Source organism: Oncorhynchus clarkii, chromosome 2, assembly GCF_045791955.1.
Source record: "Oncorhynchus clarkii lewisi isolate Uvic-CL-2024 chromosome 2, UVic_Ocla_1.0, whole genome shotgun sequence".
In the NCBI taxonomy this organism is placed as follows: Eukaryota; Metazoa; Chordata; class Actinopteri; order Salmoniformes; family Salmonidae; genus Oncorhynchus; species Oncorhynchus clarkii.
In genome coordinates, this window is record NC_092148.1 from 3,585,870 (window position 1) to 3,613,367 (window position 27,498).

The following is a 27,498-nucleotide window of genomic DNA, read 5'->3' on the forward strand; positions in this document are numbered from 1 at the left end:
GCTCCTCTCCTGGCCTCCTCATACATTCACCTTGACTCCCAGAGCGTTCCCATCTCTCCTCTCCTTCGTCTCTCCTCTCTGCTCCTCTCCTGGCCTCCTCATACATTCACCTTGACTCCCAGAGCGTTCCCATCTCTCCTCTCCTTCGTCTCTCCTCTCTGCTCCTCTCCTGGCCTCCCCATACATTCACCTTGACTCCTAGAGCGTTCCCATCTCTCCTCTCCTTCGTCTCTCCTCTCTGCTCCTCTCCTGGCCTCCTCATACATTCACCTTGACTCCCAGAGCGTTCCCATCTCTCCTCTCCTTCGTCTCTCCTCTCTGCTCCTCTCCTGGCCTCCTCATACATTCACCTTGACTCCCAGAGCGTTCCCATCTCTCCTCTCCTTCGTCTCTCCTCTCTGCTCCTCTCCTGGCCTCCTCATACATTCACCTTGACTCCCAGAGCGTTCCCATCTCTCCTCTCCTTCGTCTCTCCTCTCTGCTCCTCTCCTTCTCCCCATACATTCACCTTGACTCCCAGAGCGTTCCCATCTCTCCTCTCCTTCGTCTCTCCTCTCTGCTCCTCTCCTTCTCCCCATACATTCACCTTGACTCCCAGAGCGTTCCCATCTCTCCTCTCCTTCGTCTCTCCTCTCTGCTCCTCTCCTGGCCTCCTCATACATTCACCTTGACTCCCAGAGCGTTCCCATCTCTCCTCTCCTTCGTCTCTCCTCTCTGCTCCTCTCCTGGCCTCCTCATACATTCACCTTGACTCCCAGAGCGTTCCCATCTCTCCTCTCCTTCGTCTCTCCTCTCTGCTCCTCTCCTTCTCCCCATACATTCACCTTGACTCCCAGAGCGTTCCCATCTCTCCTCTCCTTCGTCTCTCCTCTCTGCTCCTCTCCTGGCCTCCTCATACATTCACCTTGACAGAAAGTGTTTTTCCCCCCATTGTGTCGACCAAAGGACTCATTACGGTGCCTCTGCTCCTGGGCAGGGGCCTCTGAAAGGAGAGGGAAGGCTGTTGTCGACACTCTTACATCAAATGAGGAGCGCCTGCTCTCTCTCCACCACAGCAAGTGCACCTCCCAAATAATCATCTCTATTCAAACAACAGCATTGAGAAAAGGGAAGGATTTGCAGAAGGGAGGGGGGTAGGGGGGGGGGGGGCAAGCTGCTCCATCCATTCAGAGATGACAGATGAAAGCACCTCAGCCTCCCCTCACTCCTCTCTCCCACCCCCTCTTTCTCTTTCTCCTCCTTCCAATAATGTTCCCACCTCCACCCCCCCTCTCACACTCTCTCTTTCACTCTCTCTCCCCCACCCCCCCTCTCACACTCTCTCTTTCACTCTCTCTCCCCCACCCACCCTCTCTCTCTCTCTCCCCCACCCTCTCTCTCTCTTTCACTCTTTCTCCTCCTTCCAATAATATGTTCCCTCCAACGCCCCCTCTCCCTCTCCCTCCCTCCCTCTCTCTCTCTCTCTCTCTCTCCCTCCCTCTCTCTCTCCCTCTCTCCTCTCTCCCTCCCTCTCTCTCTCCCTCTCCCCCCTCTCTCTCTCTCTCTCTCTCTCTCTCTCTCTCTCTCTCTCTCTCTCTCTCTCTCTCTCTCTCTTCCCTCCCCCCTCTCTCTCTCTCTTTTCAAGGTCTCTTCCTTCTCTTTCCTCTCTTCCTGTGAATTTGAAACCCCACCCCTTCGACACGGCTCGCGGGCAGGCGTGGTACGGGCGGGCGTGGTACGGGCGGGCGTGGTTTGGGCTCGGAGGTTGCAGCTGAAACACAATAATACTCCTGCATTATGTATGTCAACAAGCCGGCGCCATGAAAAATCTAATTGCCTTTAAAAAGTGTCTCGCCGTGCGCTTCCCGCATAACTCCCACCGCTGTAGATCTGGATGTGTTCATAGTGGGTAAGGAGGCTTTAATCATTCAGACAGACAGCAAGGCAGAAGTACGTGTGTGTGTGTGTGCATGTGTGTGTGTGTGTGCGTGTGCGTGTGCGCGTGTGTGTGCGTGTGTGTGTGTGCGCGTGTGCGTGTGTGTGTGCGTGCAACACCTGGACCCACCTTGGTATTAAGACACTGAAGGAGGGCTAATTGCTGAGTGCACAGACACACATTCTACACACCCACACACTCATCACAAGGGTGGGATTGCCAGCCCTTTGCAGCATCATACCCCACTCAGAGACCTAGGACCCCTGAGAGGGAGGCAGGGAGGGAGGGCAGGGCGACCATAGACTATACCAGACAGACAGACAGACAGACAGACAGACACACACACACACACACACACACACACACACACACACACACACACACATACACACATAGGGAGACAGGGCTGGACAACCAGAGACTATGACAGACAGACAGACAGACAGACAGACAGACAGACAGAGACATAGGGAGACAGGGCTTGACGACCAGAGACTATACCAGACAGACAGCTCTCCAAGCCGCCCAGTCTGCCTACCAGACCCCCTCAGGTTATCAGGGAGGATCCTAGAATCTCTCTATTCTGATATCATCCTCTCCTCTTCCTCTCTGTCATGACAGAACAACAGCCTCGGTTTACTGTGACGTGGTAACATGGAACTCTTACGGTGTGTTACTGTGACGTGGTGGTAACATGGAACTCTTACCGTGTGTTACTGTGACGTGGTGGTAACATGGAACTCTTACGGTGTGTTACTGTGACGTGGTGGTAACATGGAACTCTTACGGTGTGTTACTGTGACGTGGTGGTAACATGGAACTCTTACGGTGTGTTACTGTGACGTGGTGGTAACATGGAACTCTTACGGTGTGTTACTGTGACGTGGTAACATGGAACTCTTACGGTGTGTTACTGTGACGTGGTGGTAACATGGAACTCTTACGGTGTGTTACTGTGACGTGGTAACATGGAACTCTTACGGTGTGTTACTGTGACGTGGTGTTGACATGGAACTCTTACGGTGTGTTACTGTGACGTGGTGGTAACATGGAACTCTTACGGTGTGTTACTGTGACGTGGTGACATGGAACTCTTACGGTGTGTTACTGTGACGTGGTGTTGACATGGAACTCTTACGGTGTGTTAACCTCTTTGATCTCTAGGGGCGCTATTTCATTTTTGGATAAAAAACGTTCCCGTTTTAAGCGCGATATTTTGTCACGAAAAGATGCTCGACTATGCATATTCTTGACAGTTTTTGAAAGAAAACACTCTGAAGTTTCAGAATCTGCAAAGATATTGTCTGTAGGTGCCCCAGAACTCATTCTACAGGCGAAACCAAGATGATGCATCAACCAGGAAATTAGCAGAATTTCTGAAGCTCTGTTTTCCATTGTCTCCTTATATGGCTGTGATTGCGCAAGGAATGAGCCTACACTTTCTGTCGTTCCCCCAAAGTGTTAGCAGCATTGTGACGTATTTGTAGGCATATCATTGGAAGATTGACCATAAGAGACTACATTTTCCAAGTGTCCGCCTGGTGTCCCTGCGTCGAAATTGGAGCGTAAAGCCAGGTGCAATTATTTTTCCATTTGAGAGCAAGGAGAAACCAGGCTTCCACGAAGGATATATCATTGAAGAGATATGTGGAAAAACACCTTGAGGATTGATTCTAAACCACGTTTGCCATGTTTCAGTCGATATTATGGAGTTAATTTGGAAAAAAGTTCGCGTTTTGAGGGCTGAATTTTCGTTTTTTTTTTTTTTTTTTTTTTTTTTTTTTTTTTGGTAGCCAAATGTGATGTACAAAACGGAGCTATTTCTAATACACAAAGAATCTTTTTGGAAAAACGGAGCATCTGCTATCTAACTGAGAGTCTCCTCATTGAAAACATCAGAAGTTCTTCAAAGGTAAGTTATTTTATTTGAAGGCTTTACTTGTTTTTGTGATAGTTGCCTGCTAAATGCTAACGCTAATGCTAACGCTAATGCTAACGCTAAATGCTACGCTAGCTAGCTACTGTTACACAAATGATTGTTTTCCTATGGTTGAAAAGCATATTTTGAAAATCTGAGATGACAGTGTTGTTAACAAAAGGCTAAGCTTGAGAGCTAGCATATTTATTTCATTTCATTTGCGATTTTCATGAATAGTTAACGTTGCGTTATGGTAATGAGCTTAGGTCTATAAATAGAATCCCGGATCCGGGTTTGGTCGTCGCAACAGGTTAATGTGACGTGGTAACATGGAACTCTTACGGTGTGTTACTGTGACCTGGTAACATGGAACTCTTACGGTGTGTTACTGTGACGTGGTGGTAACATGGAACTCTTACGTTGTGTTACTGTGACGTGGTGTAAAAATGGAACTCTTACGGTGTGTTACTGTGACCTGGTAACATGGAACTCTTACGGTGTGTTACTGTGACGTGGTGTTGACATGGAACTCTTATGGTGTGTTACTGTGACGTGGTGTTGACATGGAACTCTTACGGTGTGTTACTGTGACGTGGTGTTGACATGGAACTCTTACGTTGTGTTACTGTGACGTGGTGGTAACATGGAACTCTTACAGTGTGTTACTGTGACGTGGTGTTGACATGGAACTCTTACGGTGTGTTACTGTGACGTGGTGGTAACATGGAACTCTTACGGTGTGTTACTGTGACGTGGTGGTAACATGGAACTCTTACGGTGTGTTACTGTGACGTGGTGGTAACATGGAACTCTTACGGTGTGTTACTGTGACGTGGTGTTAACATGGAACTCTTACGTTGTGTTACTGTGACGTGGTAACATGGAACTCTTACAGTGTGTTACTGTGACGTGGTAACATGGAACTCTTACGGTGTGTTACTGTGACGTGGTGGTAACATGGAACTCTTACGGTGTGTTACTGTGACGTGGTAACATGGAACTCTTACGGTGTGTTACTGTGATGTGGTGGTAACATGGAACTCTTACGGTGTGTTACTGTGACGTGGTGGTAACATGGAACTCTTATGGTGTGTTACTGTGACGTGGTGGTAACATGGAACTCTTACGGTGTGTTACTGTGACGTGGTAACATGGAACTCTTACGGTGTGTTACTGTGACGTGGTGGTAACATGGAACTCTTACGGTGTGTTACTGTGACCTGGTAACATGGAACTCTTACGGTGTGTTACTGTGACGTGGTAACATGGAACTCTTACGGTGTGTTACTGTGACGTGGTGGTAACATGGAACTCTTACGGTGTGTTACTGTGACGTGGTAACATGGAACCTTTACGGTGTGTTACTGTGACGTGGTAACATGGAACTCTTACGGTGTGTTACTGTGACGTGGTAACATGGAACTCTTACGGTGTGTTACTGTGACGTGGTGTTAACATGGAACTCTTACGTTGTGTTACTGTGACGTGGTGGTAACATGGAACTCTTACGGTGTGTTACTGTGACGTGGTAACATGGAACTCTTACGGTGTGTTACAGTGACGTGGTGGTAACATGGAACTCTTACGGTGTGGTACTGTGACCTGGTGACATGGAACTCTTACGGTGTGTTACTGTGACGCGGTGGTAACATGGAACTCTTACGGTGTGTTACTGTGACGTGGTGGTAACATGGAACTCTTACGGTGTGTTACTGTGACTTGGTAACATGGAACTCTTACAGTGTGTTACTGTGACGTGGTAACATGGAACTCTTACGGTGTGTTACTGTGACGTGGTGGTAACATGGAACTCTTACAGTGTGTTACTGTGACGTGGTGGTAACATGGAACTCTTACGGTGTGTTACTGTGACGTGGTAACATGGAACTCTTACGGTGTGTTACTGTGACGTGGTAACATGGAACTCTTACGGTGTGTTACTGTGACGTGGTGGTAACATGGAACTCTTACAGTGTGTTACTGTGACGTGGTAACATGGAACTCTTACGGTGTGTTACTGTGACGTGGTAACATGGAACTCTTACGGTGTGTTACTGTGACGTGGTAACATGGAACTCTTACGGTGTGTTACTGTGACGTGGTGGTAACATGGAACTCTTACAGTGTGTTACTGTGACGTGGTGTTGACATGGAACTCTTACGGTGTGTTACTGTGACGTGGTAACATGGAACTCTTACGGTGTGTTACTGTGACGTGGTAACATGGAACTCTTACGGTGTGTTACTGTGACGTGGTAACATGGAACTCTTACGGTGTGTTACTGTGACGTGGTAACATGGAACTCTTACGGTGTGTTACTGTGACGTGGTAACATGGAACTCTTACGTTGTGTTACTGTGACGTGGTAACATGGAACTCTTACGGTGTGTTACTGTGACGTGGTAACATGGAACTCTTACGGTGTGTTACTGTGACTTGGTAACATGGAACTCTTACGGTGTGTTACTGTGACGTGGTAACATGGAACTCTTACGGTGTGTTACTGTGACGTGGTAACATGGAGTTACAAGTAAACGTTGTCTGGATGTTATAACCATGCTTGGCCAGAACTAGAGTCACCTTGTCTGGATGTTATAACCATGTGTAGCCAGAACTAGAGTCACCTGTTGATGTTATAACCATGCGTGGCCGGAACTAGAGTCACCTTGTCTGGATGTTATAACCATGCTTGGCCAGAACTAGAGTCACCTGTCGATGTTATAGCCATGCGTAGCCAGAACTAGAGTCACCTGTCTGTAACCTATGGAAGGGGGAGAGGTGCAGTCACTTTACCTTAGTCTGCATGGGCGGTACACATGATCTGAAATCAAGCCCCACAGATGAGGTGACAGGTGAGATCCCAAGGCCTGTTAAGAGACTGCAGGTGAAAGAAGAACTGTGAAAGAGTCTCTAGTTTCTGGTCACGATGTGGTGAGTTACAACAGACGTATTATACCATGTGAGAGATGTGAGAGATGTTTGTATTGTAACACCACCCACTCACAATGACTGGCCTGTGAATGAGGCCTTGTGATCGGTGACCCACAGATGACAGGAAGTGAATAGAGACTTATGATTGGTGACCACAGGGGAATGAGGCCTTGTGATCGGTGACCCGCAGGTGACAGGAAGAGGAAAGGTCAGGGCTGAAAGGTGATTCTGTGGTTCTCTTAGAGGCTTTACTGTCACAATGAGACTCGGGCTGTTCTGCGAAGAGATGGGAAGCTTCCCAAATGGCACCTCCGTCACTCGGTCGCGTCACACCGTTGCCAACGGCGCAAAGTGGTTTACCTGAAGTGGTGTTAAAGCCCAAATCATTCTGGATGTAGGCTAACTACTATTTAGTCTAAATACACTATAGTGCCTTTTCGAAATACGATGCCATTGCTAGAGTAGTCAAATATTTAGGAAATTACTTTGTTAGCGTTATCATGTCGTCAATTTTACTTTGGACAGATGGCGATGTTGTCGTTCGCTCGCAGAGTTCGTCAAAAATAGCTAGCGATGCTAACATTAGCTAAAATCTGATGGCCTCCCTCAAGCTTAGCTAGCTAGCTAGCTAACGTTATACTGCATCTAAAGTCAATCTGGTTTTCCTACGAATTAATTTACCTCATTTTGAACGTCTTAGTTTTTCCCCCCCAAGCCGCTGTAATGCACTTTTTGATCATCTTCATCAGCGCTCATTGACGAGGCATCGAGGAGGAAGTTAGGCATCGAGTAGGAAGTTAGGCATCGAGGAGGAAGTTAGGCATCGAGGAGGAAGTTAGGCATCGAGGAGGAAGTTAGGCATCGAGTAGGAAGTTAGGCATCGAGTAGGAAGTTAGGCATCGAGTAGGAAGTTAGGCATCGAGTAGGAAGTTAGGCATCGAGTAGGAAGTTAGGCATCGAGGAGGAAGTTAGGCATCGAGTAGGAAGTTAGGCATCGAGGAGGAAGTTAGGCATCGAGGAGGAAGTTAGGCATCGAGTAGGAAGTTAGGCATCGAGGAGGAAGTTAGGCATCGAGGAGGAAGTTAGGCATCGAGTAGGAAGTTAGGCATTGAGTAGGAAGTTTGGCATCAGTCCAAAAAACAAACATTCAAAACAGTATTGTGACAAAACATGAGTTCCCTACAAAACTCCCTACGTAACTCGCTACGTAGCTCCCTACGTAACTCCCTACGTAACTCCCTACGTAACTCCCTACGTAACTCCCTACGTAACTCCCTACGTAACTCCCTACGTAACTCCCTACGTAACTCCCTACGTAGCTCCCTACGTAACTCCCTACGTAGCTCCCTACGTAGCTCCCTACGTAACTCCCTACGTAGCTCCCTACGTAACTCCTTACGTAACTCCTTACGTAACTCCCTACGTAGCTCCCTACGTAGCTCCCTACGTAACTCCCTACGTAACTCCCTATGTAATTCCCTACGTAGCTCCCTACGTAGCTCCCTACGTAGCTCCCTACGTATCTCCCTACGTAACTCCCTACGTAGCTCCCTATGTAGCTCCCTACGTAACTCCCTACGTAACTCCCTACGTAGCTCCCTACGTAACTCCCTACGTAGCTCCCTACGTAGCTCCCTACGTAGCTCCCTACGTAACTCCCTACGTAGCTCCCTACGTAACTCCCTACGTAATTCCCTACGTAACTCCCTACGTAGCTCCCTACGTAGCTCCCTACGTAACTCCCTACTTTTGACCAGATCTCAGGTCTAAAGTAGTGCCCTATCTAGGAATATAGGGTTTCCAGCCGTGGTTTAGTCTCACTTGTTTGTATTACAATGAGCCCTCGCAGTGCTCCGTGTAGAGCTGTGTAGGCCAGGGAGGAATTTCCTTCTGGAGGGGATGGTCAAAGCAGCATTGCTATGCCGTTACACTCAGATCTTATGGGGATCGCATTTAAACACAGGAGATTAAACTCTTGTATTTGAGTCAGTCGGTAATGTTTTTTTTTTTTTTAGAAACAAGGTGGACTTTCCTCTTGATATGCTTTTCAGTCTTGCAGCCTAAATTGGACGCGGCTCGGCCTTATCTGTTAGAGAAAGGCTATGAATATTAATTTAGGTGAAAGCTTTTTCTCCCACTGCAAAAAAAAAAAATGCCTTTCCTCTGTATTTCCAAATGAAGTAAACAAAGCCTACCTCTCGCCAGCGTTCGCCCTGCTCTCACTGAAATATGTGATCATCTCCATGTTTTTGGCCTGCTGTTGATCTGCTGTTGATCTGCTGTTGATCTGCTGTTGCTCCCCATAGTAAGATGCCAGACAGGCCATAGCGAAGCCCAGACATGTTTGTGGGTCAACGGCCACAGTCAGACAGACTGCACATGGACAGTGGTCATGGCTGTGACGTCAGCAGAGCAGAGAGAATCCATTCAGTGTCCTTGAACACTTAAACCCTGGTCTGGCTGCTCCTTTCCGTGACATAGTGTGTGTGTGTGGCAGTGTGTGTATGTGACGGTGTGTGTATGTGACGGTGTGTGTATGTGACGGTGTGTGTATGTGACGGTGTATGTGTGTGGCAGTGTGTGTGTGTTTGTATGACGGTGTGTGTATGTGTGTGGCAGTGTGTGTGTGTTTGTATGATGGTGTGTGTGTGTGTGGCAATGTGTGTGTGTTTGTATGACGGTGTGTGTATGTGTGTGGCAGTGTGTGTGTGTGTTTGTATGATGGTGTGTGTGTGCCTGGCTCTGGGTTAAACCTGTGTGTGAGGGTTGACGGGTCAGAGATCAATGATGCTTCTTGGTCTGAGCTGAGAGAGAGAGAGGGAGAGGGGGAGACAGAGAGAGGGAGAGGGCGAGGGAGAGAGAGGGGGAGAGAGAGAGAGAGAGAGAGAGAGAGAGAGAGAGGGCGAGGGAGAGAGAGGGGGAGAGAGAGAGGGGGAGAGAGAGAGAGAGAGAGGGAGAGGGGGAGAGAGAGAGAGGAGGGGGGGAGAGACCGAGAGAGAAACAGACAGAGAGAGACACAGAGAGAGAGATAAAATGTTGAAACTCAGGTCACCTCAGTCTTCGGAGAGCTCTCTGCTTTATCTCTGCTCCTGCCTCATCTGACGGAGGAAATGGGTCGTGACCTCAGAGGGGAATACCTCACTCCCTTCCTCCTTTCACTCCTCACCCCTCAGCTCCCTCCCTCGGAGCCGGCACTTAGCAGCCAGGAGGGCCCCCTTTTCTCCCATAAGCCTTCGCTCCACAGAGGCTAAAGTACAGATGGAATTCTTAAATATTATCTCCCAATTAGTTTATTTTAGCTCTCTGCAGATTATTTAATGAAAAAAGAGAGCGAGAGAGACTGAGCGATAGATAGATAGATAAAGAGAGAGGGGTGAAGGATTTGGAGTGAAGTCAGTTCACAGCCAGGCGGTATCCGGAATGTTGTGGCAGCAGATTTCCACGGCTTAGTAACACGCTTCGGCAACAAGTTGTACCACGGGGGCTAACACCTGTATTCATACATAAACACACACACACACACACACACACACACACATCTGTATTCATACATAAACACACACACACACACACACACACACACATCTGTATTCATACATAAACACACACACACACACACGCACACACACACACACATCTGTATTCATACATAAACACACACACACACACACACGCACACACACACACACACACACACACACCTGTATTCATACATAAACACACACACACACACACACACACACACACACACACACACACCTGTAGTCATAACAACTTCCCCTCCGTATGCCCGCCTGAAATCTGTCAGGTGGAAAATGATCGTGTTGAATTGCAATTCACCTCAATTCACACACACACACACACACACACACACACACACACACACACACACACACACACACACACACCTGTAGTCATAACAACTTCCCCTCCGTATGCCCGCCTGAAATCTGTCAGGTGGAAAATGATCGTGTTGAATTGCAATTCACCTCAATAGAGACTATCGTAGAGCGTATAGCTATTCTCCTGCTGAATCCTTCCCTGTGCTTCCCTGTTCTAGCCAGACTTCCCTGTTCTAACCTGGCCCAGCCAGACTTCCCTGTGCTTCCCTGTTATAACCTGGCCCAGCCAGACTTCCCTGTTCTACTTCACTGTTATAACCTGGCCCAGCCAGACTTCCCTGTTTTACTTCACTGTGCTCTCGTCTCCTACAGTGCATGGGGGGGAGGAGGGGGGCGAGCAGCCCTCAGCCTCTGAAGTGTTTTACATTAGTTATGTCCAACCCGGTGTCTCCTAGCGCCTGGCTTCATACATTCTGATGAGAGATAGCGAGAGAGAGAGAGGTGCTGTGATGTCAAGGAGAGACAGGATTCTACTATTCTCTATAGCTCCCCATTATTATATTATTCACCTCTATAGACAGAGTGGTGGATATTGTCTCTGAGGTAAAACAGGTTAGAGACAGAGTGGTGGATATTGTCCCTGAGGTAAAACAGGTTAGAGACAGAGTGGTGGATATTGTCCCAGAGGTAAAAACAGGTTAGAGACAGAGTGGTGGACATTGTCCCTGAGGTAAAACAGGTTAGAGACAGAGTGGTGGATATTGTCCCTGAGGTTAAACAGGTTAGAGACAGAGTGGTGGATATTGTCCCTGAGGTAAAACAGGTTAGAGACAGAGTGGTGGATCTTGTCTCTGAGGTAAAACAGGTTAGAGACAGAGTGGTGGATATTGTCTCTGAGGTAAAACAGGTTAGAGACAGAGTGGTGGATATTGTCCCTGAGGTAAAACAGATTAGAGACAGAGTGGTGGATATTGTCCCTGAGGTAAAACAGGTTAGAGACAGAGTGGTGGATATTGTCCCTGAGGTAAAAACAGGTTAGAGACAGAGTGGTGGATATTGTCCCTGAGGTAAAACAGGTTAGAGACAGAGTGGTGGATATTGTCCCTGAGGTAAAACAGGTTAGAGACAGAGTGGTGGATATTCACCCTGAGGTAAAACAGGTTAGAGACAGAGTGGGGGATATTGCCCCTGAGGTAAAACTATGTGTGGGAAGTAACTGAGTTAGCAGTCTTTTTAACTCAAGCCCACACACTTCTCACTCACACTGTGCATGGTGTGAAGTCATGAACACTCAGCAGCTCTGTGTCTTTGGTTGAAAGCAGTAGGTGTTATGTGTAAACACAGCAGACATGTATGAGTTAGGACATTCACTCTACCATCACCATTATCCCAGTGTATGAGTTAGGACATTCACTCTACCACCACCATTATCCCAGTGTATGAGTTAGGACATTCACTCTACCGCCACCATTATCCCAGTGTATGAGTTAGGACATTCACTCTACCACCACCATTATCCCAGTGTATGAGTTAGGACATTCACTCTACCGCCACCATTATCCCAGTGTATGAGTTAGGACATTCACTCTACCACCACCATTATCCCAGTGTATGAGTTAGGACATTCACTCTACCGCCACCATTATCCCAGTGTATGAGTTAGGACATTCACTCTACCGCCACCATTATCCCAGGCCATCCCATCTTAGCAGAGTCATTGTCTCTCTCTTCACTCCTCTCATCACAGAGGGAAGGTGGAAAACACACATTGTCTCTCTCAGAAGAGCCTCTGAGCTCTATCAATTACCGTGTTTCCAGCTGCAGGCGGCTGCAGGGCTGAGTGGGCGAGGGAGTGAAGGAGATATATATATTTAAAAGGTGTTAGTTATGAAAGAGCAGGCACACCAGGGACAGAAGGTTGAGAAGTCAGTAGAGAGAGAGAGAGGAGAGAAAATCACCAAATCTTGAAAGTCCATCAGAGATGAGGTTGGATTACAGAAGAGAGGCTTGCTTCCCTGCTACTCATTCACATCCATCCCTGACACACACAGCCTTCAGACAGGTCTGTGTAGGGGTTGAAAGCGTGCTTGAAGGGATATGTGGTACAGTATCTCACCCGGTAATAATGCTCTTTAATGATCTAGACGGGTGTCAAGCTGATACCGACTGAACAGTCGCTTCTCTATTTCTCTAATTCGCCACCTGGAGAAATGGACTGGAAATTGATAGTTGCCAGCACTGGCTGAATTTCTTAGAAGCACAGTCGGTAATGTGTAGGTAATACAAACCATTATATAAAACATATATATCTCAATCTTCTCGCAAAGCACATCTTCTGAAGTAGATCGATCTAATCTACACTATATATATACTTTTTTTATAAGTATGTGGACACCCCTTGAAATTAGTGGATTTCAGCCATTTCAACCACACCCTGTTACTGACAGGTGTATAAAAATCGAGCACACAGCACATGCAATCTCCATAGACAAACATTGGCTGTAGGAATGGGCCTTACAAAAGAACTCAGTGACTTTCAACATGGCACCGTCATAGGATGTCGCCTCGACAACAAGTCAGTTCGTCAAATGTCTGCCCTGTTAGAGCTTCCCCCCGGTCAACTGTAAGCTCTGTTACTGTGAAGTGGAAACGTCTAGGAGCAACAACGGCTCAGCCGTGAAGTGGTAGGCCGCACAAGCTCGCAGAACGGGACCGCCGAGTGCTGAAGTGAGTAAAAAAATCTTCTGTCCTCGGTTGCAAACTGCCTCTGGAAGTAACGTCAGCACAAGAACTGTTCAGTCGGGAGCTTTATGAAATGGGTTTCCGTGGCCGAGCAGCTGCACACAAGCTTAACATCACCAGGTGCAATGCCAAGCGTCGGCTGGAGTGGTGTAAAGCTCGCCTCCATTGGACTCTGGGGCAGTGGAAACGCGTTCTCTGGAGTAATGAATCACACTTCACCATCTGGCAGTCCGACTGACAAATCTGGGTTTGACGGATAACAGGAGAACGCTACCTGCCCCAATGCATAGTGGCAACTGTAAAGTTTGGTGGATGAGTAATAATTGTTTTGGGCTGTTTTTCATGGTTCGGGCCCCTTAGTTCCAGTGAAGGGAAATCTTAATGCTACAGCATACAATGACTTTCTAGACGATTTTGTGTGGCAACAGTTTGGGGAAGGCCCTTTCCTGTTTCAGCATGACAATGCCCCCGTGCACAAAGCGACATCCATACAGAAATGTTGTTTGTTGAGATCAGTGTGGAAGAACTTAACTGGCCTGCACAGAGCCCTGACCTCAACCCCATCAAACACCTTTGGGATGAATTGGAACGACGACTGCGAGCCAGGAGGCCTAATCGCCCAACATCAGTGACCGACCTCACTAATGCTGTTGTGGCTGAATGGAAGCAAGTCCTCACAGCAATGCTCCAACGTCTAGTGGAAAGCCTTCCCAGAAGAGTGGAGGCTGTTATAGCAGCAATGTTCCAACATGCTGTTGTGGCTGAATGGAAGCAAGTCCTCACAGCAATGCTCCAACATCTAGTGGAAAGCCTTCCCAGAAGAGTGGAGGCTGTTATAGCAGCAATGTTCCAACATCTAGTGGAAAACCTTCCCAGAAGAGTGGAGGCTGTTATAGCAACAATGTTCCTACATCTAGTGGAAAGCCTTCCCAGAAGAGTGGAGGCTGTTATAGCAGCAATGTTCCAACATCTAGTGGAAAACCTTCCCAGAAGAGTGGAGGCTGTTATAGCAGCAATGTTCCAACATCTAGTAGGAAAACCTTCCCAGAAGAGTGGAGGCTGTTATAGCAGCAATGTTCCAACATCTAGTAGGAAAACCTTCCCAGAAGAGTGGAGGCTGTTATAGCAGCAATGTTCCAACATCTAGTAGGAAAGCCTTCCCAGAAGACTGGAGGCTGTTATAGCAGCAATGTTCCAACATCTAGTGGAAAGCCTTCCCAGAAGAGAGGAGGCTGTCATGGCAACAAAGTGAAGAACAATTCCGTATTAATGTCCATGGTATTGGAATGAGGTGTTAGACGAGCAGGTGTCCACATACTTTTGGTAATGCAGTGTATCTATATATAATATACTGCGGCAGAGGGGGAATTTACATTTCGATGACCGTCATCCGGTGGAATTGAAATATCAAAATCATAAAATGGTCATTCAGATTGATCCTGACAGGAAAGAGAAAAGTCTCTAACTACAGGTTCAGATGAATGACAGGAAGGAGAAAAGTCTCTATCTACAGGTTCAGATGAATGACAGGAAGGAGAAAAGTCTCTTCTCAACTGTCTGAAGTTCCCGGGAGTTAAACATGTATAAATAGAATCCATTGAATGGGAAAATCAATGATGTCATAATGAGTGGACTGGCAGCCATATTGAGCGGACTGGCAGCCATATTGAACGGACTGGCAGCCATATTGAGTGGACTGGCAGCCATATTGAGTGGACTGGTAGCCATATTGAGTGGACTGGCAGCCATATTGAGTGGACTGGCAGCCATATTGAGTGGACTGGAAGCCATATTGAGTGGACTGGTAGCCATATTGAGTGGACTGGCAGCCATATTGAGTGGACTGGCAGCCATATTGAGTGGACTGGCAGCCATATTGAGTGGACTGGCAGCCATATTGAGTGGACTGGCAGCCATATTGAGTGGACTGGTAGCCATATTGAGTGGACTGGCAGCCATATTGAGTGGACTGGCAGCCATATTGAGTGGACTGGCAGCCATATTGAGTGGACTGGCAGCCATATTGAGTGGACTGGCAGCCATATTGAGTGGACTGACAGCCATATTGAGTGGACTGGCAGCCATATTGAGTGGACTGGCAGCCATATTGAGTGGACTGGCAGCCATATTGAGTGGACTGGCAGCCATATTGAGTGGACTGGCAGCCATATTGAGTGGACTGGCAGCCATATTGAGCGGACTGGCAGCCATATTGAGTGGACTGGCAGCCATATTGAGTGGACTGGCAGCCATATTGAGTGGACTGGCAGCCATATTGAGTGGACTGGCAGCCATATTGAGTGGACTGGCAGCCATATTGAGTGGACTGGCAGCCATATTGAGTGGACTGGCAGCCATATTGAGTGGACTGACAGCCATATTGAGTGGACTGGCAGCCATATTGAGTGTCCCCGTAGCTCACAACAGATGATAACTCACTTCCTCTACAGTTCTCTATAATGTAACCTTGGCTAACTCTCTGCTGTCTCTCAACAGGAGCAGCTGTCCCTCCAGCAGAATGGGTCCGTCCCCTCCTCAGGCGTGCTGACTGTATCCTGGAGCCCCTGGAGCCTGGACAGAGAGGGGCTGAAGCTGCTGTCTATCGGCCTGGCTGTGGTGGCTATCCTAGTGGTCTTCATGTGGGAGAAACTCCACTGAGACCGAGGAGCTGGAAGACATGGCCCTGGGCCTGTATTCATAGAGCGTTTCGGAGGAGGAGTGCTGATCCAACATCAGGGCCCCCTCTTTTACAATCATCCTTATATTCTACAAGGCAAAACGGATCCTAGATCAGCATTCATACACCGAGACTCTTTATGAATAAGGGACCTGGATCAAATAAATATGGAAATGATTGAAGTACTTTGTACTGGGCAAACTAAATCAAGCCTAGCTCGAGTATTTGAAAGAGTTTGACATATTTATTCGTCCTATAGGTTTGGTTGAAATGGGTTTTGGATGGGTCCTAGTTTAGCTTTATATGGGTAAAAAACTTCTCAGTCTTGGACAAAGACTGATGGATTCTGGAGCTGCATGTGAGAGTTAGGAAGAGGAGACGAGGGTAGGAAACAAGGACAGGAGATAAGGAGAGGACAGGTTAAAGACACGTTGTGTGATACTCTGGTTTAAGATGGTGGATATCTTTAATTAAAAGTATTTATTTTTTACCAACAATGAAACAGACACAGAGGAACAGGTATATTTTTGGTAATGAATTTACATCACAGTAAAAGCCACACTCTCTGTGTCTGTCGTACCACATTGTGATTGTTTACCAAAACATTTGTTGTTGTTTTTTCTCTCGTGTTTCTCTATTCGTATTTCTGCTTTTATGGTTTTCCATTTGAACGTCAGTCTACTACTGAGTAGATGGAGACCCCTATGTGCCCTGGTCTGAAGTAGTTAGAGAACAGGGTGCCATTTGGGATGCTGTGATGTTACGGTGTGAAACTGCATGTTGTTTGGATTCTATTCATGTACATCTCAGCAGTGGATCATCTCCTATCCCAGAGGACTTATTGTCTGCCTCTCAAATGGCACCCTATTTCCTTTATAGTGCACTACTTTTCACCAGGACCCTATGGGTGGGTGGGGGGCGGGGGTGTCTGGTGGAAGGTGGTGCACTATATAGAGAATAGAGTGTAATTTGGGACACAGACTTGACAGTGTTTTCTCATCTTTGTTTGCAGGGTAAAGCTAACCTTAATAAACCTTAATAAACCACAACTCCATGCTCTCTGTCTGTCTGGCTTTTTTCTTTGTAACTCTGCCTAGAAGGCCAGCATCCCGGAGTCGCCTCTTCACTGTTGACGTTGAGACTGGACAGAGGAACTCTGCCTAGAAGGGCAGCATCCCGGAGTCACCTCTTCACTGTTGACATTGAGACTGGTGTTTTTGCTGGTACTATTTAATGAAGCTGCCAGTTGAGGACTTGTGAGGCGTCTGTTTCTCAAACTAGACTCTCTAATGTACTTGTCCTCTTGCTCAGTTGTGCACCGGGGCCTCCCACTCCTCTTTCTATTCTGATTAGAACCAGTTTGCGCTGTTCTGTGAAGGGAGTAGTACACAGCGTAGTACGAGATCTTCAGTTTCTTGGCAACTTCTCACATGGAATAGCCTTCATTTCTCAGAACAGGAATAGACTGACGAGTTTCAGAAGAAAGGTCTTTGTTTCCTGCCATTTTGAGCCTGTAATCGAACCCACAAATGCTAATGCTCCAGATACTCAACTAGTCTAAGGAAGGCTTCTTTAATCAGAACTAGAGTTTTCAGCTGTGCTAACATAACGGCAAAATGGTTTTCTAATGATCAATTAGCCTTTTAAAATGATAAACTTGGATTAGCTAACACAACGTGCCATTGGAACACAGGGGTGATGGTTGCTGATAATGGGCCTCTGTACGCCTATTGTAACGGTTTTCTTGATGCGAAGGAGAGTCGGACCAAAATGCGGCGTGTAGATTGCGATCCATGTTTATTGTGACAAACGTAAAACACGAATCAAAATACAAACACTACAAAATAATAAACGTAATGAAAACCGAAACAGCCTAAACTGGTGCAAACTAACACTAAGGACAATCACCCACGACAAACTCAAAGAATATGGCTGCCTAAATATGGTTCCCAATCAGAGACAACGATAAACACCTGCCTCTGATTGAGAACCACTTCAGACAGCCATAGACTTAACTAGAACACCCCACTAGCTACAATCCCCATACATACACACCACATACAAAAACCCATGCCACACCCTGGCCTGACCAAATAAATAAAGATAAACACAAAATACTTTGACCAGGGTGTGACAGAACCCCCCCCCTAAGGTGCGGACTCCCGAACGCACCTCAAAACAATAGGGAGGGTCCGGGTGGGCGTCTGTCCATGGTGGCGGCTCCGGCGCGGGACGTGGACCCCACTCAATCAATGTCTTAGCCCCTTCTCCTCGCGTCCCTGGATAGTCCACCCTCGCCGCCGACCATGGCCTAGTAGTCCTCACCCAGAACCCCACTGGACTGAGGAGCAGATTGGGACTGAGGGGCAGCTCGGGACTGAGGCAGCTCGGGACTGAGGGGAAGCTCAGGAGTGAGAGGAAGCTCAGGAGTGAGAGGAAGCTCAGGAGTGAGAGGAAGCTCAGGCAGGTTGATGAATCTACCAGATCCTGGCTGGCTGGTGGTTTCGGCAGATCCTGGCTGACTGGCAGATCCTGGTCGACTGGCAGATCTGGAAGATCCTGGTCGACTGGCAGATCTGGAAGATCCTGGTCGACTGGCAGATCTGGAAGAGTCTGGTCGACTGGCAGATCTGGAAGAGTCTGGTCGACTGGCAGATCTGGAAGAGTCTGGTCGACTGGCAGATCTGGAAGAGTCTGGTCGACTGGCAGATCTGGAAGAGTCTGGTCGACTGGCAGATCTGGAAGAGTCTGGTCGACTGGCAGCTCTGGCTGCTCCATGCTGACTGGCTGCTCCATGCTGACTGACAGCTCTGGCTGCTCCATGCTGACTGGCAGCTCTGGCTGCTCCATGCTGACTGGATGCTCCATGCTGACTGGCAGCTCTGGCTGCTCCATGCTGACTGGCTGCTCCATGCTGACTGGCAGCTCTGGCTGCTCCATGCTGACTGGCTGCTCTGGCTGCTCCATGCTGACTGGCTGCTCCATGCTGACTGGCTGCTCCATGCTGACTGGCGGCCCTGGCTGCTCCATGCTGACTGGCGGCCCTGGCTGCTCCATGCTGACTGGCGGCCCTGGCTGCTCCATGCTGACTGGCGGCCCTGGCTGCTCCATGCTGACTGGCGGCCCTGGCTGCTCCATGCTGACTGGCGGCCCTGGCTGCTCCATGCTGACTGGCAGCTCTGGCGGCTCCTTGCAGACTGGCAGCTCTGGCGGCTCCTTGCAGACTGGCAGCTCTGGCGGCTCCTTGCAGACTGGCAGCTCTGGCGGCTCCTTGCAGACTGGCAGCTTTGGCGGCATCCTGCAGACAGGCAGCTCTGGCGGCTCCTTGCAGACTGGCAGCTCCTTGCAGACTGGCAGCTCCTTGCAGACTGGCAGCTCTATGCTAACTGGCAGCTCTATGCAGACTGGCAGCTCTATGCTAACTGGCAGCTCTATGCTAACTGGCAGCTCTATGCTAACTGGCAGCTCTATGCTAACTGGCAGCTCTATGCTAACTGGCAGTTCTGAACAGGCGGGAGACTCCGGCAGCGCTGTAGAGAAGGAAGGCTCTAACAGCGCTAAACAGGCGGGAGACTCCGACAGCGCTGGAGAGGAGGAGGGCTCCGACAGCGCTGGACAGGCGAGGCGCACTGTAGGCCTGATGCGTGGTGCTGGCACTGGTGGTACTGGGCCGAGGACACGCACAGGAAGCCTGGTGCGGGGAGCTGCTACCGGAGGGCTGGGGTGTGGAGGTGGCACAGGATGGGTTAGACCGTGAAGGCGTACTGGAGATCTTGAGAGCGGTGCTGGCACAGGACGTGCAAGGCTAGGGAGGTGCACAGGAGGCCTGGTACGTGAGACTGGCACCATCTTCACCAGCCGACTAACACGCACCTCAGGACGAGTATGGAGCGCTGACCCAGGTGCCATCAAATCCCCGACACGCTCCGTCGGGCGAATTCCATGTTTAAAACACCAACACAGCAACTCCCTCATTTCTCTCTCCTCCAATTTCCCCATTAACTCCTTCACAGTCTCTGTTTCGCTCACCTCCAACACCGGCTCTGGTTCTGGTCTCCTCCTTGGCTCCTCACGATAAACAGGGAGAGTTGGCTCAGGTCTGGCTCCTGACTCTGCCACACTCTCCCTGAGCCCCCCCCCAAGAAATTTTTGGGGCTGACTATGGGGCCTCCGTCCGCGCCGCCTTGCTTGCTTCGCAAACTCCATTCTCCTATATCCTTCCGCGCACTGCTCCATCGAATCCCAGGCGGGCTCCGGCACTCTCCCTGGGTCGACCGCCCACCTGTCTATCTCCTCCCAAGAAGTATAGTCCATACTGTACTCCACTTTGGGCTGTTCTTGCCTGTTGACACGCTGCTTGGTCCCTTTGTGGTGGGTGATTCTGTAACGGTTTTCTTGATGCGAAGGAGAGTCGGACCAAAATGCGGCGTGTAGATTGCGATCCATGTTTATTGTGACAAACGTAAAACACGAATCAAAATACAAACACTACAAAATAATAAACGTAATGAAAACCGAAACAGCCTAAACTGGTGCAAACTAACACTAAGGACAATCACCCACGACAAACTCAAAGAATATGGCTGCCTAAATATGGTTCCCAATCAGAGACAACGATAAACACCTGCCTCTGATTGAGAACCACTTCAGACAGCCATAGACTTAACTAGAACACCCCACTAGCTACAATCCCCATACATACACACCACATACAAAAACCCATGCCACACCCTGGCCTGACCAAATAAATAAAGATAAACACAAAATACTTTGACCAGGGTGTGACACCTATGTAGATATTCCATAAAAAATCTGCCTTTTCCAGCTAAAATAGTAATTTAAAACATTAACAATGTCTACACTGTAATTATGTAACTTTAATGGACAAAAAAAATGTGCTTTTCTTTCAAAAACAAGGACATTTCTAACTGACCCCAAACTTTTGAGCGTTAGGGTATATCTGAGTCTATGTTCAACATGTCTGTCAGCCTGTATATATCTGAGTATATATTCAACATGTCTGTCAGCCTGTATATATCTGAGTATATATTCAACATGTCTGTCAGCCTGTATATATCTGAGTATATGTTCAACATGTCTGTCAGCCTGTATATATCTGAGTCTATGTTCAACATGTCGGTCAGCCTGTATATATCTGAGTATATATTCAACATGTCTGTCAGCCTGTATATATCTGAGTATATGTTCAACATGTCTGTCAGCCAGTATATATGTTGAGTCTATGTTCAACATGTCTGTCAGCCTGGTTGGGGTGTAGGTCCTGTATGTTGTTGATAGAATGGATGATGTTGGGGGTGTAGGGTCCTGTATATGTTGTTGATAGAATGGATGATGGTTGGTGGCAGTGCTGTATGTTGTTGATAGAATGGATGATGTTGGGGGTGTAGGGTCCTGTATATGTTGTTGATAGAATGGATGATGGTGGGGGTGTAGGGTCCTGTATGTTGTTGATAGAATGGATGATGGTGGGGGTGTAGGGTCCTGTATATGTTGTTGATAGAATGGATGATGGTTGGTGGCAGTGCTGTATGTTGTTGATAGAATGGATGATGGTGGGGGTGTAGGGTCCTGTATATGTTGTTGATAGAATGGATGATGGTTGGTGGCAGTGCTGTATGTTGTTGATAGAATGGATGATGGTAGGTCCTGTATGTTGTTGATAGAATGGATGATGGTGGGGGTGTAGGTCCTGTATGTTGTTGATAGAATGGATGATGGTGGGGGTCCTGTATGTTGTTGATATGATGGTGGGGGTGTAGGTGCTGTATGTTGTTGATAGGATGGATGCTGGTGGGGGTGTAGGGTCCTGTATGTTGTTGATATGATGGATGATGGTGGGGTGTAGGTCCTGTATGTTGTTGATATGATGGATGATGGTGGGGGTGTAGGTCCTGTATGTTGTTGATAGAATGGATGATGGTGGGGGTGTAGGGTCCTGTATGTTGTTGATATGATGGTGGGGTGTAGGGTCCTGTATGTTGTTGATATGATGGATGATGGTGGGGGTGTAGGTCCTGTATGTTGTTGATAGAATGGATGATGGTGGGGGTGTAGGGTCCTGTATGTTGTTGATAGAATGGATGATGGTGGGGGTGTAGGGTCCTGTATGTTGTTGAAGGATGGATGATGGTGGGGGTGTAGGTCCTGTATGTTGTTGATAGAATGGATGATGGTGGGGTGTAGGTCCTGTATGTTGTTGATAGAATGGATGATGGTGGGGGTGTAGGTCCTGTATGTTGTTGATAGAATGGATGATGGTGGGGGTGTAGGTCCTGTATGTTGTTGATAGCATGGATGATGGTGGGGGGGTAGGTCCTGTATGTTGTTGATAGAATGGATGATGGTGGGGGTGTAGGTCCTGTATGTTGTTGATAGCATGGATGATGGTGGGGGGGTAGGTCCTGTATGTTGTTGATAGAATGGATGATGGTGGGGGTGTAGGGTCCTGTATGTTGTTGATATGATGGATGATGGTGGGGTGTAGGTCCTGTATGCTGTTGATATGATGGATGATGGTGGGGGTGTAGGTCCTGTATGTTGTTGATAGAATGGATGATGGTGGGGGTGTAGGGTCCTGTATGTTGTTGATATGATGGTGGGGTGTAGGGTCCTGTATGTTGTTGATATGATGGATGATGGTGGGGGTGTAGGTCCTGTATGTTGTTGATAGAATGGATGATGGTGGGGGTGTAGGGTCCTGTATGTTGTTGATAGAATGGATGATGGTGGGGGTGTAGGGTCCTGTATGTTGTTGAAGGATGGATGATGGTGGGGGTGTAGGTCCTGTATGTTGTTGATAGAATGGATGATGGTGGGGTGTAGGTCCTGTATGTTGTTGATAGAATGGATGATGGTGGGGGTGTAGGGTCCTGTATGTTGTTGATATGATGGTGGGGTGTAGGGTCCTGTATGTTGTTGATATGATGGATGATGGTGGGGGTGTAGGTCCTGTATGTTGTTGATAGAATGGATGATGGTGGGGGTGTAGGGTCCTGTATGTTGTTGATAGAATGGATGATGGTGGGGGTGTAGGGTCCTGTATGTTGTTGAAGGATGGATGATGGTGGGGGTGTAGGTCCTGTATGTTGTTGATAGAATGGATGATGGTGGGGTGTAGGTCCTGTATGTTGTTGATAGAATGGATGATGGTGGGGGTGTAGGGTCCTGTATGTTGTTGATAGAATGGATGATGGTGGGTCCTGTATGTTGTTGATAGAATGGATGATGGTGGGGTGTAGGGTCCTGTATGTTGTTGATATGATGGATGATGGTGGGGGTGTAGGTCCTGTATGTTGTTGATATGATGGTGGGGGTGTAGGTCCTGAATGTTGTTGATAGAATGGATGATGGTGGGGGTGTAGGTCATGGTAGATGTGGTGACCCCCAGCCCTCTGTAGTAATGGTAGATGTGGTGACCCCCAGTCCTCTGTAGTAATGGTAGATGTGGTGACCCCCAGCCCTCTGTAGTAATGGTAGATGTGGTGACCCCCAGCCCTCTGTAGTAATGGTAGATGTGGTGACCCCCAGTCCTCTGTAGTAATGGTAGATGTGGTGACCCCCAGCCCTCTGTAGTAATGGTAGATGTGGTGACCCCCAGCCCTCTGTAGTAATGGTAGATGTGGTGACCCCCAGCCCTCTGTAGTAATGGTAGATGTGGTGACCCCCAGCCCTCTGTAGTAATGGTAGATGTGGTGACCCCCAGCCCTCTGTAGTAATGGTAGATGTGGTGACCCCCAGCCCTCTGTAGTAATGGTAGATGTGGTGACCCCCAGTCCTCTGTAGTAATGGTAGATGTGGTGACCCCCAGCCCTCTGTAGTAATGGTAGATGTGGTGACCCCCAGCCCTCTGTAGTAATGGTAGATGTGGTGACCCCCAGCCCTCTGTAGTAATGGTAGATGTGGTGACCCCCAGCCCTCTGTAGTAATGGTAGATGTGGTGACCCCCAGTCCTCTGTAGTAATGGTAGATGTGGTGACCCCCAGTCCTCTGTAGTAATGGTAGATGTGGTGACCCCCAGCCCTCTGTAGTAATGGTAGATGTGGTGACCCCCAGCCCTCTGTAGTAATGGTAGATGTGGTGACCCCCAGCCCTCTGTAGTAATGGTAGATGTGGTGACCCCCAGCCCTCTGTAGTAATGGTAGATGTGGTGACCCCCAGCCCTCTGTAGTAATGGTAGATGTGGTGACCCCCAGTCCTCTGTAGTAATGGTAGATGTGGTGACCCCCAGTCCTCTGTAGTAATGGTAGATGTGGTGACCCCCAGCCCTCTGTAGTAATGGTAGATGTGGTGACTCCCAGCCCTCTGTAGTAATGGTAGATGTGGTGACCCCCAGTCCTCTGTAGTAATGGTAGATGTGGTGACCCCCAGTCCTCTGTAGTAATGGTAGATGTGGTGACCCCCAGCCCTCTGTAGTAATGGTAGATGTGGTGACCCCCAGCCCTCTGTAGTAATGGTAGATGTGGTGACCCCCAGCCCTCTGTAGTAATGGTAGATGTGGTGACCCCCAGTCCTCTGTAGTAATGGTAGATGTGGTGACCCCCAGTCCTCTGTAGGTCATGGTAGATGTGGTGACCCCCAGCCCTCTGTAGTAATGGTAGATGTGGTGACTCCCAGTCCTCTGTAGTAATGGTAGATGTGGTGACTCCCAGTCCTCTGTAGTAATGGTAGATGTGGTGACTTTTGAATTCGACCATTTTTCAAGGACGAAACCCGTTTTTCTCCAGTGTTTCTGGCTTCTCTCCTCGTGAATTCTTAAAGCCAAGGGTTTATACGCTCCATACAATGTGTTTCTTTAACCATGTCCATCCGATGTGTCACGGTGGGAGGGTCTTTTTTTGTAGACACCTCCTTGTGATAGCCTTTTTACTGACTTTAACTGGTGCTTTTCTCTATTGGGTGAGTTATCAGGTATTTTCACCCAATGTCAAAACACCATTAGTTTCCCACTGTTAGATCTTATTTCTCCCCTGTAAGTTTCAATTTTGCGAAGGCAGGACCAAAAGATGGGCGTGTGATCCGCCCTTGATAGCCCGCGTTCTCATCCAACAAGGGTTTTTGGGAACCAGTCTGTTTTGATTTCAGTTTAGGTCTTATGACTGAAACGTATAACGTTCTTCCAACAGCATCCTCTCTCTCCCACAAGTCCTTGAGTTGGTGTAGCTTTGTTGAGTCTCTGATATGTTCAACCGCGTTTCATCAGTTATTTCAACGTTACCTTCCTCCTCACATTTCTGTTTAATGTAGTTTGACGTGTTTCTTTGAGGATATAGAATACCCAAGTAAAGATTGGAAATCTTTTTTTTTATATATATATATATATATACTCTCCTAGTTGTAGTGAATACGTGGATCAATTTCTGAGGTGCCTGAAGGTCAATCACTTTTATTTACTTTAAAAGTAGTGGTGAACCTGTAAGGTACCTGTAAAAAAATATATATATTTTTATCCAAGCCATGTTTGTTTTTTTACTTAGGTCCCTGGAAGTTCTCTAGATGCCTTATAGGTGTACAAACAGGTGTACAAACAGGTGTACAAACAGGTGTACAAACAGGTGTACAAACAGGTGTTCCAACAGGTGTACAAACAGGTGTACAAACAGGTGTTCCAACAAGTGTATAAACAGGTGTACAAAGAGGTGTTCCAACAGGTGTATAAACAGGTGTACAAACAGGTGTATAAACAGGTGTACAAACAGGTGTACAAACAGGTGTACAAACAGGTGTACAAACAGGTGTTCCAACAGGTGTATAAACAGGTGTACAAACAGGTGTACAAACAGGTGTTCCAACAGGTGTACAAATAGGTGTACAAACAGGTGTACAAACAGGTGTATAAACAGGTGTATAAACAGGTGTACAAACAGGTGTACAAACAGGTGTTCAAACAGGTGTTCAAACAGGTGTACAAACAGGTGTACAAACAGGTGTACAAACAGGTGTACAAACAGGTGTTCAAACAGGTGTACAAACAGGTGTACAAACAGGTGTACAAACAGGTGTATAAACAAGACTACAAACAGGTGTATAAACAGGTGTACAAACAGGTGTATAAACAGGTGTTCAAACAGGTGTTCCAACAGGTGTACAAACAGGTGTTCCAACAGGTGTACAAACAGGTGTACAAACAGGTGTTCCAACAAGTGTATAAACAGGTGTACAAAGAGGTGTTCCAACAGGTGTACAAACAGGTGTACAAACAGGTGTATAAACAGGTGTACAAACAGGTGTATAAACAGGTGTACAAACAGGTGTTCCAACAGGTGTACAAACAGGTGTACAAACAGGTGTATAAACAGGTGTACAAACAGGTGTACAAACAGGTGTTCAAACAGGTGTTCAAACAGGTGTACAAACAGGTGTACAAACAGGTGTACAAACAGGTGTACAAACAGGTGTTCAAACAGGTGTACAAACAGGTGTACAAACAGGTGTACAAACAGGTGTATAAACAAGACTACAAACAGGTGTATAAACAGGTGTACAAACAGGTGTATAAACAGGTGTTCAAACAGGTGTTCCAACAGGTGTACAAACAGGTGTTCCAACAGGTGTACAAACAGGTGTACAAACAGGTGTTCCAACAAGTGTATAAACAGGTGTACAAAGAGGTGTTCCAACAGGTGTACAAACAGGTGTACAAACAGGTGTATAAACAGGTGTACAAACAGGTGTATAAACAGGTGTACAAACAGGTGTTCCAACAGGTGTACAAACAGGTGTACAAACAGGTGTATAAACAGGTGTACAAACAGGTGTATAAACAGGTGTACAAACAGGTGTACAAACAGGTGTACAAACAGGTGTTCCAACAGGTGTACAAACAGGTGTACAAACAGGTGTATAAACAGGTGTACAAACAGGTGTATAAACAGGTGTACAAACAGGTGTACAAACAGGTGTATAAACAGGTGTTCCAACAGGTGTATAAACAGGTGTACAAACAGGTGTACAAACAGGTGTTCCAACAGGTGTACAAATAGGTGTACAAACAGGTGTACAAACAGGTGTATAAACAGGTGTATAAACAGGTGTACAAACAGGTGTACAAACAGGTGTATAAACAGGTGTATAAACAGGTGTATAAACAGGTGTACAAACAGGTGTACAAACAGGTGTATAAACAGGTGTATAAACAGGTGTATAAACAGGTGTATAAACAGGTGTACAAACAGGTGTATAAACAGGTGTATAAACAGGTGTACAAACAGGTGTATAAACAGGTGTACAAACAGGTGACGCAAAAAATGCCTATTTTGCGTCACCTGTTTAAATCTGCTCTCCTGAATTTTCAGGGATGAAGCCGAGGTCGTGTGCGGGCCAGCTCAGCAGTTTGTCCTTTGCTACCCTAAACCCGTGTCTTAAGAGAGAAATTAATCCCCTGATTTTGTCTTTTGGATATTTTTATTGCCATGTCCTTGTTACCCAAAACTGACTGTATGGGTATCTCAGACG

General features: G+C 47.5%; 1 protein-coding gene across 1 annotated transcript in view; it reads left to right on the top strand.

Annotated features, from left to right (window-relative positions):
• LOC139419385 (CDK5 regulatory subunit associated protein 1-like 1) overlaps positions 1-17,075 on the top strand; it is a 748,160-nt gene extending 731,085 nt beyond the window's left edge. The window contains exon 15 of the mRNA XM_071169333.1: positions 15,846-17,075. Coding sequence (XP_071025434.1) covers positions 15,846-16,007 — 162 coding nt within the window. The 3' untranslated portion in view covers positions 16,008-17,075. The remainder of the gene's footprint in view (positions 1-15,845) is intronic.
• The last annotated feature ends 10,423 nt before the right edge of the window (positions 17,076-27,498 follow it).